Below are 14,450 nucleotides of genomic sequence, written 5' to 3'. Positions count from 1 at the left end.
CCCCCCCCCCCCCCCCCCCCCCCCGCTGGCGGGCGTGCCAGCTTACTTTCGCTCCGCTCCTCACTTCCATGCCCGGAGACATCGCTTCAGACGCCGGGGAAAACATGCTGGTCAGCTGGTGAAGATTAAAGCCCTGCGCACTGCATCTTCCTCTTCAGTCGGTGGTCATGGCCTTCATCACCAGCTTCCCGCGTGCCCGGACCAGATAACCAACGGGAGTTGTCAGCCGGTGCACCGCCCGGGCCGACCTGGAGGGGCTGTTATTGAAAACCTGCGGCCATTAGCGCGAGCTAACTCCACCGCTGCTGGCTCCACTTCGGACAGTATCCAGATGTGTTTGGTCAACGCAAGATCTGTTACCAACAAAACTTTTATCCTCAGGGATTACTTTCAAGAGCTCGAGTTAGACTTTCTGTGCATCACAGAGACTTGGATGTCTCCAGGTGAGTCCAGCGCCTTGACGGAATTACTGCCATCAAACTGTTTGTATTTTAACGCCCCGCGGCCATCAGGCCGACGCGGTGGTGGATTATTAACAATATTCAAATCAACTTTTGACTGTAAACAACTGCCCATCCCAGTTTCCCGCACCAGCTTTGAGCTGAGCGTCTTTGAACTCGGACATTCACCTCCGACTTTATGTGCACTCGTCTACCGCCCACCTCGATCTAAGGATTTCATAAATGAGTTTTCTGACTTCTTAGCTGAAATCACACCAAAATATGAGCATGTTTTCATTATTGGGGATTTTAATTTGCACGTGTGCTGTCCTGAGAAGCCCTTGGTTAAGGACTTTTTAGATTTATTGGGCTCATTTAATCTAACGCAGCATGTAAACGGTCCCACCCAAGAGCGCGGACATACACTGGACCTTGTTTTAACTCATGATGTGACTGTTAATGATCTTGTTATTGAAGAAAATGTTTTTTCAGACCACATGCCAGTCCAGTTTGAGTTCACCCTCCCCCATCTAACTCCTAAGTCGTGCATTTTTGCACGTAGCACCCGGGCAATTAACCATTTCACTGCCACACGTTTCACAGATGTTTATAACTCTGAAATGATAATTCAGCCCCCAGTGTTTCTCACCACCACTGAGAAACTGACATCCCAGTTCAACTCTGTCTGCTTAAAGACTCTGGATCATGTTGCACCTGTTAAAAAACTAGAAAATCAAAACTCAGAGCAGAACCTTGGCTGAGTGACGTCACCAAGGCCGTTAGGCAGCAATGTAGGAGGGCGGAACGAAAGTGGAGGAAAGACAGGCTGCAGGTCTCTTTTCAAATACTTAAAGAGAGTTGGCGCCATTATCAGAAAGCAGTGAGAGCTGCTAAATCCAAATACTTCTCTGATATAATTACCTCAAACTCTCGCAACCCACGTATCCTCTTCTCCACCCTAAACTCTGTTCTCCACCTCACTGAACCATCACCTCTGGAAGCCTCGACTGAGCTGTGTGACAACTTCTTACATTTCTTTTTGGAAAAAAATTCGACCACTCGGGCTCTCATTTCCCCTCCAACTCATGACCCATCCATCCCACCTCAATCTGTAGCGCCATTTGACCATTTTGAACCCATCACTCTGTCTTCTCTAGAGCAGGTCATGTGCAACTTGAAACCTTCTGGCTCCCCCTTTGATGTGGTTCCCCCTCGACTACTAAAGGAGGTTTTTCCCACTCTAGGTCTGTCCATTCTTGATCTAGTAAACAGTAGTTTATCCATTGGCGTGGTACCAAAATCCTTTAAACATGCTGCTGTCCAGCCTCTCCTGAAAAAACCAAACCTTGACCCCTCAGTCGTTTCCAACTTCCGGCCTGTCTCCAAACTCCCATTTGTTTCTAAAGTACTGGAGAAAATAGTCGAGTCCCAGTTGAAGTGCTTCCTGGAAGGTCACACCATCTTAGAGCTATTCCAACCTGGCTTTAAACCTCTCCACAGCACTGAAACTGCCCTGCTGAAGGTCTTTAACGACATCTTCAGATCCACAGATACTGGTGATTCTGTGCTGCTTGTCCTATTGGACCTCACGGCCGCCTACGCCATCGACCATGAGATCCTCATTGCTAGGTTAGAGTGTCACAGGGTCAGCCCTCAATTGGCTCAGATCCTACCTCACTGACAGATCCTTTTGTGTCTCCATCAAGGATTTTAGTTCCGCAGAGGCAGAGCTTAAACGGGGGGGTTCCGCAGGGGTCCATCCTGGGTCCCCTCCTATTCTCTTTATACCTGCTGCCGCTTGGTGCTATTTTCCGGAAACACAACATGCCCTTCCACTTCTATGCCGATGACTGTCAAATTTACTTCCCCCTAAGACAATGGTACATGCTCGATTCAACCGCTGCTCGACTGCCTGGCTGACATCAGGGACTGGATGGCTTTAAACTTCTTAAGTTTCAATGAAAAGAAGTCTGAAGTCATGTTGTTCCCTCCCAATGACACAATCACAAATCACTGCATCGACCTCTCCGCTCTAACCCTGTCAGAAAAACAAAGAGTCACTAATCTGGGAGTGATAATGGACCCTTCCCTGAAATTTAACAATCATGTAAACATGATTGTTAAATCATGTAAACATGTTTCTTCCAACTGAGGCGGCTGTCTAAACTGACGCCCATATTGTCCAAAAATAACCTGGAGACAGTAATACATGCATTCATTACATCTAGGCTTGATTACTGCAATTCACTCCTGTTTGGTATCAGTCAGACCTCCATTGCACGACTACAACTGGTCCAGAATGCAGCAGCCCGATTTTTAACCAGTACAGGCAAAAGAGAGCACATTACACCAGTTTTGGCCTCCCTGCACTGGTTACCGGTTCACTTTCGAATCCAGTTCAAAATACTGATGCATGTCTACAAATCACTGAACAGTCTCCCACAACCATATGTCCCACCACGTTCCCTGAGGTCAGCGGACCAGTTGCTCCTCACAGTTCCAGGAACTTGTCTTAAGTGCAGAGGTGACAGGGCCTTCTCTGTAGCAGGACCAAGCCTCTGGAATGAGTTACCGCTGCTTGTCAGACAGGCCCCCTCCCTCTCGGTTTTCAAGTCCCGTTTAAAAACTCACTACTATTCAGTAGCTTTCAACACCAGATGATCTGTGTTTTGATCCTGTATGCTCCACACTGGTTAGTCGTCATTATCTGCATCATTTTTATGTCTATATTCTGATTTACCTCATTTTGTATTTTGCTTGTTGTGTTACCTGTTGTTTTGTCTGTACAGCACTTTGGTTGGCCATGTCGCTGTTTTTAGTGCTCTATAAATAAAGTGGTATGGTATGGTATTACGAATAAAATATTGACATTTGCCATCTCCACATCATTGCATTCAGTTTTTATTCACAATTTGTTTAGTGTCCCAACTTTTTTGGAATCCGGTTTGTATGAAATGGCACCTGTGCTACTCGTTGCTCTTTTCAAACTGTTGTTCAGCTTTTGTGGGAAGAAACTAGTCAAAGGTGGCATGCCGTTTGACACGTAACGCTTGCAGAGCTAACATGGTTATCAATGCCGTGTTTCTTCTTCAGGCGAATGGCCAAATTAGTTGTTTCCCGAGTATTGTAACTCACACTGGCACCTGTTGCATACGGCATGAGTTTTGACTGTTGAGCCGTCCTTCTGTTGGAATCTGAAATATTTCCACAGAGTTGATTTAAATCCAGCAGGAGAGTGAATTTAATCATTCGTGTTTTCTGCCTCGACTGCCATGTTGCTAAGGCGGCCGCAGATCACAGCCGCGCACGGAAATAGTGACACAGACGTGCCGTGGGAATAGACCTGTCGCGATAAACAATAAGTCAATTAATCTCATTATAAATGAAAATTATCAACCTCGTTTTCATTTATCGGCTTTATCGTTTCTTCATGTCTCTCTCTTTCTACTGAAGACACTGGATGGCAAAAAGCGCAACTCCAGTGCTCTTCACTGACCGCTCCCTTTCTCTTTTCTCTTTAAAATCTGTTTTAACCATCCAGAATCGCTTTCTTGGATCGTTAAAAGCAGCTAATCTGAGAAGCTAAGCTACAAGCTAAGCTAACAGGTTGACCTCAGGAAAAAGACCTCCGTCTTGTCAAAGCTCCAAAGCGCCTCCCTCTCATTTTTGTTAAAGAGAGCTCGCTCCCTCACTATCCATCCTTTGGTTCAAACAGTCTTATACTGCCATCCGGTGGTCGAAAAATGCTACTTCATGCAAAACAAACACTTCTTCTTAAATTTGACAATAATTACTAATTATTGTCAAATTTCAAACATTATTATCGTTTATCACAATAATTTCAGAGACAATTAATCGCCCAGCATATTTTGTTATCGTGGCAGGCCTACTTGGGAATTTCAATGCAATGTATTATATTTTTAATAATAATAATATATTTTATTAATTATTATATTTTTACAGATCATGATACGAATCAATGTTTTATTTTTTTTCCATGAGGTAATTGAGTCATTAATCATTTAATCGATGTATCGATGTAGATCGATGTATTGTTACGCCCCTAATGATTAATTACTTGTTTTATCAGTGAGCATCAACCTGTGAAGATGTTTAAGGAGCATGAGATGCCGAGGGCGCTGCTCGGTAGTTTGACGCTTCAGTCTCGTTCAACTCTGGGGTGTGCGTGAGCCTCCGTGCACTGGTTGTGTGTATTCTTCATGTTGATGATGTGTTCAAAGCCTCTCAGCCCTGTGCATTCTGGGATGTTTTTTATTCCAGCCTCCAGGGAGGCAGCCACGTGCACTTCCTTAGAGCAATGACTGGAAAAAGCCTCACACTTGATGGATTTGAGGCTGACGTTGGTTTAAATATAACAAACCATCGTTTGCAGTTTTATTTCATGTAATGTTGACAAAATAAGTAAGACATGCTTTAAAGGGTCAATGCTGTGAAAGAGTCATAATGATAATCGTTTTGTGTTCATGTGAGCACTGACAGCGTGACTTAAGGTTTTATTCTCTGACTGCAGAGACTGCAGCAGAACCTGATGCAGCAAAAGGTCTTCAGGGGATCCAGACTAAATCTGGGCTCTGCAGATGTTGGGAATTTACAGTTTGTTTGTTTTTCAACCATTTTTTGTTTGTACCCCCCGAATCAGGAGGACTCCCTGCAGTGTCCACGTGCACAGTGTAACGGAGTTTGATTAGCTTAGCTGCTGAGTCTAGTTCTGCAGAAACAGAGAAGTAAAAAGGCTCAGCTCAGACGGGGAAAGACTCTAAAGAAGGGGCAGATCTCCGTGGAGTTAGTCTTCATTAAACACTTCCTCCTGATTCTTCATTTCTTTCAGTGACCTGTTTGATGTAGTTTCACTCAACCGTTCACTATTTTCTGATTCTACTCTCATGTCGGCTCGTCTCCATCCTCTCCTCCTGTTCCCATGGTTACCTAATGACCTTATCGATACTTGGAAATCTTGATTTTTATAATTTCGCTTGTTCCATTTTCTACTCAAGTGAAATCCTGCCTGCTAACCTTGGTCCATCCTTTTTGTTTTCTTCATACCTGCAGAGAATGCTAACTGTTGGATTGTCTTAAAAAATGGTGTATTCAAGAATGAAACGAGAGAATTGTCTTCAGTTTATTAAATGTTTTAGCAGGTCACAAGCTGAACACATTATAACCTGCTGGAGTTGTGGCAAAAGTCAATAGAAGGCAGGGAGTTTTCATGACCTTGATTTTGAACCACGAGCCAATCAGCTTCCAGGAAAAGCTCGTAATCAGCGTGTGCACGAACCCCAGAACCAGTGAAGACACCCCCCTCCAGAAATGTCCTTACACCCTTTACATCCATCCAGACGAAATGTTCTTCAATAATCACAATGTATTAGTTTTTCATTTGCACCTTCGAGAGGCAGGTTGTCATAGCAACATGAAACAGAAAGATGCAGGAGGAGCGCTGCAGTCTGTGAGAAAAGCATGCAGGGTCCTCCCTCTTCCAGGGGCCTCCTTCTTCTTGACTCCTCGCTGCTCCCTGGCTCTTATCTAGAAGTTGGTGATTTGTCAGAAGAGACCCTACCTGACCTGAGCCTACAGTTAGCGGCTCTCACAGATTGCACGTGCCTCACCGTCAAATTAATGGAGTGTCCTCGTTTTTGTCATCTCTCTGTCCTGGGTGTGTCTGTTCAGCTATCGACCTGCTGTATGGGGGAATTTACTGCTTCATGTGCCAAGACTACATTTATGACAAGGACATGGAACAGATCGCCAAAGAGGAGCAAAGGAAAGCCTGGAAGATGCAAGGTACGACAAAACTGAACACGAGCTGTCAAACCATGAACACAGCTGAAATGTCTCCGAGTTAAAGCAGAGTGGACGTTTTACAAAACTCTGAGGTCTCCTGTGTTCACCCACTCCTACCAGTAAACTAGAGAAATTGCATTTCCTGTGTAAATGCAGTGAGAATGCTAAAAACATGCTGAAATCGAAGAACAAGCCTAAATTAGCAGAAGAAGGTAGAAATAACACATTTTTGCCCAATTAGGCTGAAAGAAGCACAAATGAGCACAAACGTGGAAATTATCTGGAAAAGCAGAAATTAGCACAAAAACAGCTGAAAAGTAGCTAAAAAGACAGAAAGAAGCTTAAATTACCAAAAGGAAGCAGAGAGAGTACATTTTTGCTGATTTAGGTTGAAAAAAGTTAAAATGAGTGTAAAAAAAATGTGGAATTAGCTGAAAAGGCTAAAATTAGCATAAAAACAGTAGCTGAAATAGCATAAATAAGCTGAAAGGAGCAGAAAGAAGTCAGAAGAAGCACAAAAATGTTTCAGTTAACAGAAAGAATCCGAAGCACAAACAGCTGAAAGTAGCTGGAAAAAAAAAGTTTAAATTTGCACAAAGAAGCTGAAGCAGAACAAAATGTGAAAGGAGCAGTAAAAGATTGTAAACACATCTGAAGATGTGAAGGATGTAAAATGAGCTCAGTTCATTTTCTCTGAGGAAAAAATGGCAGAAAAGGCTAAATATTTCAACAAGCTGAAGTTGCACCAATACCAAAAGTCATAGCAGCATTGTCCAGAAAGAGCCGAACGTTTTGGTTTATGATTTGTTGAAATAGCTTCAAAACTGCAGGACGAGCTAAATAAGTTTTATCATATCAGATATCGGTCAAAAATCCAACATCCTGCATCCCTAGTCCATTTATGTATTGTATCAGATTGCTCATTTAAATAAACAAACCGAGTGTTGATGCCAGTTTCCGGATGCTTGTGTGTTGGTTTGCTTCAGGAGCTGGAGAGAGGTACTCGACGTGGGAGCCCACAAAGAGGGAGCTGGAGCTGCTCCGCCACAACCCCAAGAGGAGGAGAATCACCTCCAACTGTACGATTGGTTCGTACTCACCTTCTGAGCACGACGAGCTGCCTGATCAGCGTCTGCTCTTTACTCTCAGACACGCAGGAGTCAGGAAGTGTTGAGGGAGCAGAGCTGAAAAAGTTCTGCTGCTGCTCAATAATCAAGGTAGAATAATCTCACGAGGTCAGGTCAGAGCTGAACATGTTCTGCAGGGAGAGTTGGAGGAAGTGCTGGAGTCAGACTGTGACACCTCCCAGCAGCTGCAGGGATCAGCACACACCTGGCTCCTCATCAGTGACATCACTGCTTTCCTCCTCATTTCTCCTGTTTGTCGATCAGACCTTTCTCCTCCTCATGTTAACTGTTTGTGTTGGCTTTCAGGCCTGCGGGGTCTCATCAACCTGGGCAACACGTGCTTCATGAACTGCATCGTCCAGGCGCTGACGCACACGCCGCTGCTGCGCGACTTCTTCCTGTCCGACCGACACAAATGCGAGATGCAGAGCAACTCGTGCTTGGTGTGTGAGATGTCCCAACTCTTCCAGGAGGTGACCGTCTCATGTGCTCATGTTCACTGTCCAGGAGAGAAAAAACGTTTCTTCTCTCACACTTGGGTGGTTTTTGTCAGTTCTACTCAGGCCATCGCTCACCTCACGTCCCGTTCCGCCTCCTGCACCTGGTGTGGACTCACGCCCGCCACCTGGCTGGCTACGAGCAGCAGGACGCCCACGAGTTCCTCATCGCAGCGCTGGACGTTCTGCACCGCCACTGCAAAGGTAAAGAAGCGCCGGCTACAGACGTGCTCCACGGTCTGTCACTTTTCACTGTTCACGAGCAGACGGAGACGTTACACAGGACTGATGCCGTACAGTGTGTGTGTGTGTGTCCATAGATGACAACGGGAAGAAAGCCAACAACCCAAACCACTGTAACTGCATCATCGACCAAATCTTCACCGGGGGCCTCCAGTCTGACGTCACCTGCCAAGTGTGCCAGTAAGTCCATGTGTTGGAGGGAGTCAGACAGGAAGTCAGAAGGTCACGCCAGTCATGACTTCCTGCTCACAAACAAACTAGAGGATCAAACTGAACTAGAGTTGCATTCAGGCCTAAAAAAATCCAACCCAACCCCAGCCCGTAGCCATGTTGTCCAAACCCGACCCGACCAATTAACTGTAATTACAGGGCCCAAACCTGAAAATAAATAAATAAATTTTATTAAGCTTTTACTGCTTTTGTAAACAAATCAGTTTGACATGTTTTAAAAATGTATTTCAAAGAAAGGAAGATATAAGATTTCTTGTTTCACCAAATGGATATTAGCATACAAAACGAATAGCCCAAAAATATCAGCTGTAAAGAGAGGCTATTATACAGATGAACAAAAATATTTTTAGAGCTAAATTATTTGTAAAAATATAGAACAAGACTATTTTAACTGCTGCTCGCTTCAGCTTTTGTAGCTTCAGATGCTGCAACTTCCTTCACCGCAGATGAGCAGGGTGCGGAGCGGGATGCGTGCGGCCGATGATCCGGTTGTCCATAAAGCTTAATGCAACTTTTTTTAACCTCTTTCAACCGCCGGTCGGACCTGAGCGTGCACCTGACACACATCAGCAGGTTTCACTGTGTTGACTTTGTAGAGTCAGTTTAATACTTTCCAGCTCCATTATGTCGATTGTTGGGGGTCAGTTGCAAATCCTCAGATGTGTGATAAGAGCAAAGGGTGGGCGGGGCCACATGCACGATTAAAACCACATCAAAAGCCCGACCCGGCTCGGGTTGGGCTGGGGGATCGGCCAAAAATCACAGCTCTAAATTGAACTGCCTCTTCAGTCAGTCCAACATTCTCAATCATCACTTCCTGTCCTGCCTCAGTCTGGGAGATGCTTCTCTCCTGCCATCTGCTGGATTTATGACTTTATTGCTGTTTAAATATGTTTTATGTCCAAGAGTTGGACCCAAACCCACTCCAGGGCTTTATCCACTCTCTGTGTCATCACTTTGGGCTGCAGCTCTCAGAAACTTTAATAAAAACTTATTTTACTTCATTAAAGGCCAAAGATTCCTTGAGGGAATGTGTGTCAGAGCTTTGAACTCAGATTAAATGTTGAACAAGGACCGAGTAGTTCTGGTCCAACTTTGTAAACAACCGTCATTCTCACTGAGGATGACTCTCAGCTACTACCACACACAATGTTCATCTTGTATGAAACTGAATGAGTTGAAGATTTGTTTATGTTGGATAATAATGTTGGACATCAGCCGTTTTAGAAACGTGGAACTACCTTCAGATTTGTTTGTGGAGATTTCTTGTTAGCTTTGGAAATCACGGTGGACCGAGATGTTCTGGAGTGAATCTGAGTGTGAAAGTGATCACGATGGTCTTCGTCCCTTCGATGACTCGTCTTCAGAGCTCAGTCCTTCACAGTAGAAACATTCAAGTTGTTGACTTCCTTTATCTAAAGGTGGATTTTAAAGTTTCTAACTCACAGGAACACATATTATTAAACTCTTCAGAACCAGGTGTCGTTCTCTATAACAAAAACTTCAGAGCTGTGTTTCCTGCTGAGCTGACAGACTTTAAACGCACCGCTCAGCTGCTCGTTGAATCTGTCGTACAGCCGCGTCTTTTCTTCATGTTGCTGTGTCGTCTCCTCTTAAGTGGCGTCTCAACAACCATCGACCCGTTCTGGGACATCAGCCTGGACCTGCCGGGCTCCTCCACGCCATTCTGGCCCCTGAGCCCAGGAGGAGAGATGTCATCTCTGAACGGAGAGAGTCCCGCCTGTGGAGCCACGACGCTCATGGACTGTCTGCGCAGGTAGCCGGCCTCTCGCCTGACTGAGTGACTGAAGAGTCCAGAACTGGAGCAGAACCCTAAACAGTCTGTCTCTGAGTCCAGGTTCACCAGACCGGAGCACCTGGGCAGCAGCGCCAAGATCAAGTGCAGCGGTTGCCATAGTTACCAGGAGTCCACCAAGCAGCTGACCATGAAGAAGCTGCCGATCGTGGCCTGCTTTCACCTCAAGGTAACTAAATTACATTTTACCTGAAGCTGCTAATTATATCAGTAACTAAACACTGTGTGTGTGTGTGTGCCTGCGCGTGTGTGTGCCTGCGCGTGTGTGTGTGCAGAGGTTCGAGCATTCAGCCAAACTACGGCGGAAGATCACGACGTACGTCTCCTTCCCCCTGGAGCTGGACATGACCCCCTTCATGGCCTCCAGGTGAGCAGAACCTCGAACCTTCAACTCTAAAGAACGAGACAGTGATGAAGAAGAGCTGCAGGTTCTGCCTGTCTGTGTCTTCATCAGGCAGTTTGTTTACCACCTGGTTGGACTAACTACCACTAGTTGTAATTTTCTGTGTGGTATTTTATAAATTTATGAATCTAAGGCGCCTCGTTTTTTTCATTTGGTGACTGCTGAGATGTTTCTGCATCTTGATCTGTGTGACCTGAAGCTGATAAATGATGTAGAAGGTCAGGTCTGTGGAAGGCCTCCTGGCTGTGAGCCAAAGTCCAAACCAAACCCTCAACAGAACCGCAGCAGAGCTCAGAGACAGGAGAAGAAACAAAGAAGGATGTGAGAAAATATCCCGGTCCGGCTGGACACAGCCGACATCAAACCCTGAAAGCTTCAGCTGAGTATTAAAAACGAGAGGTGTGTACAGTTAGGTGGTTCCAGTTAGACCTACACTGTGTGTCCCTGTCCCTTCAGCAGAGAACAATATGGAGTGTGTAAATGTTCAGAAATAAAGAAAAGTAGCTTTGATAAAGTACAACAAAAATAATACCACAGTAAACAGAGAAACCACTGAAATCCTAAGAAGTAGTTCTTCCATTAGTTTTGACCAGCTCTGAGGTGAAATCAAGCTTCACGTTAGAATGAGACTAACCTGTATAAATAAAGGTTGAATCATTCTGTTTCTATACAATGACCACATTAGTTCTCTGCATTCAACCCATCACACCTGAGGTACACCCAGGTGGAGCAGTGAGCAGCGCCTGGGGAGCAGTTAGGGATTGGGTGTCTTGCTCAAAGACACCACGACGTGTGGGAATGGCGGGGAGTTGAACCTGCGACTTTCTGGTCCCAAGTCGGCTGCCCTGCCTCTACCCTGTCTCGGCTCCATTAGATGAATTGAACGTGTTTGTTGTGTTTCAGTAAAGAAAGCCGGATGAACGGGCAGTACCAGCAGACTGTGGACCCATTCAACAACGACAATAAGTGAGTTCAAACAAAACACAGAAGGAAACCACAAATACTTCAGGTTTGTTGGCTTTTTAGCACTGTAGACTGCTGCTGGAGTGAGGCCATAACAGTACTACAGTACTGACGAGGACAGTTCTTCTAAAACACAGTCATCCTGGAAATGTCCATATCTCCTGCAAACATGAGTCCAACAGAATTACAGACTTTGGTAGCAGTACACAATACAGCCCAGTTTGTACCTGGTACTTGCAGTGTTCATACTGGGTACGTCCTGAATATGTACAGACACCAGGATGTATTAGGACACTGTACTGACAGGGTACTAGGCCTGTCGCGATAAACAATAAATCAGTTAATCGCATGATAAATGAAAATTATTGACCTCGACGACTTTATCGTCTACTGAAGACCCTGGATGACAAAAGGCTCAACTCCGATGCTGTTCACTGAGACACCCCCCCCCCCCCCCCCCACTCTCTTTAAAGTACATTTTAACCGTCCAAAGTTGCATATTTGGATCGTTCAAAGCAGCTAAGCTAACAGGCCGATGTCAGAAAAAAACTCCATCTTGTCCAAGCTCCAAAATTCACGGTTGAAACTCGTGCCTTCGTGTAAAAAGTTGTTTTTCTCTGCAAAAAAGAAGCTGAGAACTTGTTTACTGATTTTTTTATTAAAAGCTTTGTGTGACAAATGCTATGCTAAAGGGCTCAAACCACACCCAGCGGCCGCCATTTTGAGAACCGAATAAAGGAAAGGGAGACAGCCCATGTCACGTCAAGGGGCCTCCCTCTCGTTTCTCTTATAGAGACACGCTTCTCACTCCCTCACTATCCATCCTTCAGTTCAAACAGTTTTATACTGCCATCGAGTGGTCGAAAAAAGATACTACATGAATAACAAATTAACCAACAGTAATTACTAATTATTGTCAAATTTCAAACAATATTATCATTTATCGCAATAATTTGAGACAATTAATCCCCCATCAAAATTTGTTATCATGACAGGCCTACAGGGTACATACTTTGGGGCTTGCAGTGTACGCACCTGATATATACCTGGTACACGCCAGGGGTCGAGGAGGTATTCACTTCCTTACAACGTATGTACCGAATACTTGGCTGGTACTTAAAGGGTAAGTACTGGATATGTACAAGAACCGAGCTATATATTGAAGAAGCTTGTTAGACCGTAGTGGTACTACCAGGTACTTCCAGGGTATCAGAGGATGAGTGGTAACTAAATTGTCCCTAGGTGTGAGTGAGAGAGTGACTGGTTGTTTATCTCGTTTGTCTCTATGTGTCCCTGTGATGGACTGGAGACCTGTCCAGGGTGTCCTTCATCTCTCACAGTACTGTCTAGCTGGCTGGATGGATGGATGGATGGATGGATGGAGTACTTGTAAATATATTTTACTAACTTGAACTTTTAGCTACGTCATAAAACATGGCTTCTCACGTCACAGGCTGTAACGTGAGAACAACACGAGCCTTATTTGCAGTTCTTTAGATGCAGAATAATGAACCGTAAGCTTGTCGTTTGTTTTCCAGGTACAGTTTGTTTGCAGTGGTGAACCACCAGGGGACGCTAGAGAGCGGCCATTACACCACCTTCATCCGGCAGCACAAGGACCAGTGGTTCAAATGTGACGACGCCATCATCACCAAGGCTAGCATCAAGGATGTGCTCGACAGTGAGGGGTAGGTGAGGCAGACTCAGCAGGACTCCCGTCTTAGCAAGGCTGGTTTTTTACTCTCTGCTGCTGTTTGTCTCCTCAGGTACCTCTTGTTTTACCACAAACAGTTTTTGGAGTACGAATAGTTGCAGCCTCGTGGAAGGCAAGACAGAAACACTCCAGTTCCCGCTGGAACCACCCCTCTCTACATCCTTTACTCGTCCCTCTCTGCTGTGCTGGATACAACAAATCAAGAGGACTCATTCAAAAGGACAGAAAGTAGAAGGGAGGTTTGTGGACTTTACGATTCAGGGCACGAAGACGACACAAGCTGTGAGAGTTTGCACTTGCTTTCAGATAACGGAGGAAACGCTTCAGTTTCTCCTCCTATGAGGCGCAGGAACTTTTTCTTGATCTTGTTTTGGTTTCATCCACACCTGGGTTCACCTTCCACAGCTGCTTGCAAACTACCTGCAAGGATTCACACCGGCAACTTCCTGACACAAGCACATCTATCGGACACACCAACGCTCCAGCACCAGACCAAATCCAGATGTTGTCTTTGTGAGGCTTTTTGTTTTAAAGTAAAACAAAGAAGTTGATCGTGTTTCTTATCGGTGAGTTGAAGCTTGTAAAATAGGTATGATTAGGAAGGAACAGACATTCACAGAAAACTGGCAGGAAGCGCCTCTCTTCCAGCTTCCAGCACTCGGAGAGGAGGATCAGATTATCCAGTGAATCTATTTTTATACATCTTGCATTAAAATGGTTGTTTATGGTTCCTCCTGATATTTCCATGTTATTAACTGGGTTCAGTCACGATCATGGTTTCTATAAACAAAAAGCAAAATAGTACTGATTTTTATTTTTTTCTTTTTGTTTTTTTTTAACTGCTGCTATGGCTGTTTTCCCCCTAACTTTATTTAATTTTTATTTTGAACATGGTCATGATGCTATTTCAGGTAAACGGGAAACAAAAGAGTGAAGTTGAACAGGTCAGAAGCTGCAGCGTTAACTGTTGACTGCATGTTGCTACATGTTGCGTGTCCACAACGGGCCCGAGTCGGTGTATAAAATGTGTTCTTTCATGTACAGAGACGATAAAAGAAAATCCTGTCTGTATGCACGTGTGTCGTGCGTATGCAGTGTATGTTCGTGTACTGAATCAGTACTTGCATTCAGCATGCCGTCTGAGCTGGGTATCGCAGTTTGATATGTCTTTATTTCCCTTCTCATGTTGATGATGATATATGTTCAAAGTGTTT

At 44.8% G+C, this 14,450-nt stretch overlaps 1 protein-coding gene across 1 annotated transcript in view; it reads left to right on the top strand.

Moving 5' to 3' along the window:
• The window catches only part of usp22 (ubiquitin specific peptidase 22), a 25,921-nt gene extending 11,944 nt beyond the window's left edge, over positions 1-13,977 (top strand). Inside the window, exons 3-13 of the mRNA XM_037690711.1 lie at positions 6,129-6,242; positions 7,229-7,330; positions 7,676-7,842; positions 7,923-8,070; positions 8,187-8,289; positions 9,959-10,117; positions 10,199-10,325; positions 10,432-10,523; positions 11,463-11,525; positions 13,061-13,210; positions 13,289-13,977. Coding sequence (XP_037546639.1) covers positions 6,129-6,242; positions 7,229-7,330; positions 7,676-7,842; positions 7,923-8,070; positions 8,187-8,289; positions 9,959-10,117; positions 10,199-10,325; positions 10,432-10,523; positions 11,463-11,525; positions 13,061-13,210; positions 13,289-13,331 — 1,268 coding nt within the window. The 3' untranslated portion in view covers positions 13,332-13,977. The remainder of the gene's footprint in view (positions 1-6,128; positions 6,243-7,228; positions 7,331-7,675; positions 7,843-7,922; positions 8,071-8,186; positions 8,290-9,958; positions 10,118-10,198; positions 10,326-10,431; positions 10,524-11,462; positions 11,526-13,060; positions 13,211-13,288) is intronic.
• Positions 13,978-14,450: the final 473 nt, after the last annotated feature.

Source organism: Nematolebias whitei, chromosome 17 (genome assembly GCF_014905685.2).
Source record: "Nematolebias whitei isolate Nwh7 chromosome 17, NemWhi1, whole genome shotgun sequence".
NCBI classification, from domain to species: domain Eukaryota; kingdom Metazoa; phylum Chordata; class Actinopteri; order Cyprinodontiformes; family Rivulidae; genus Nematolebias; species Nematolebias whitei.
The sequence above is the reverse complement of the archived record's forward strand: the minus strand, read 5'-3'. Positions and strand labels throughout refer to the sequence as shown.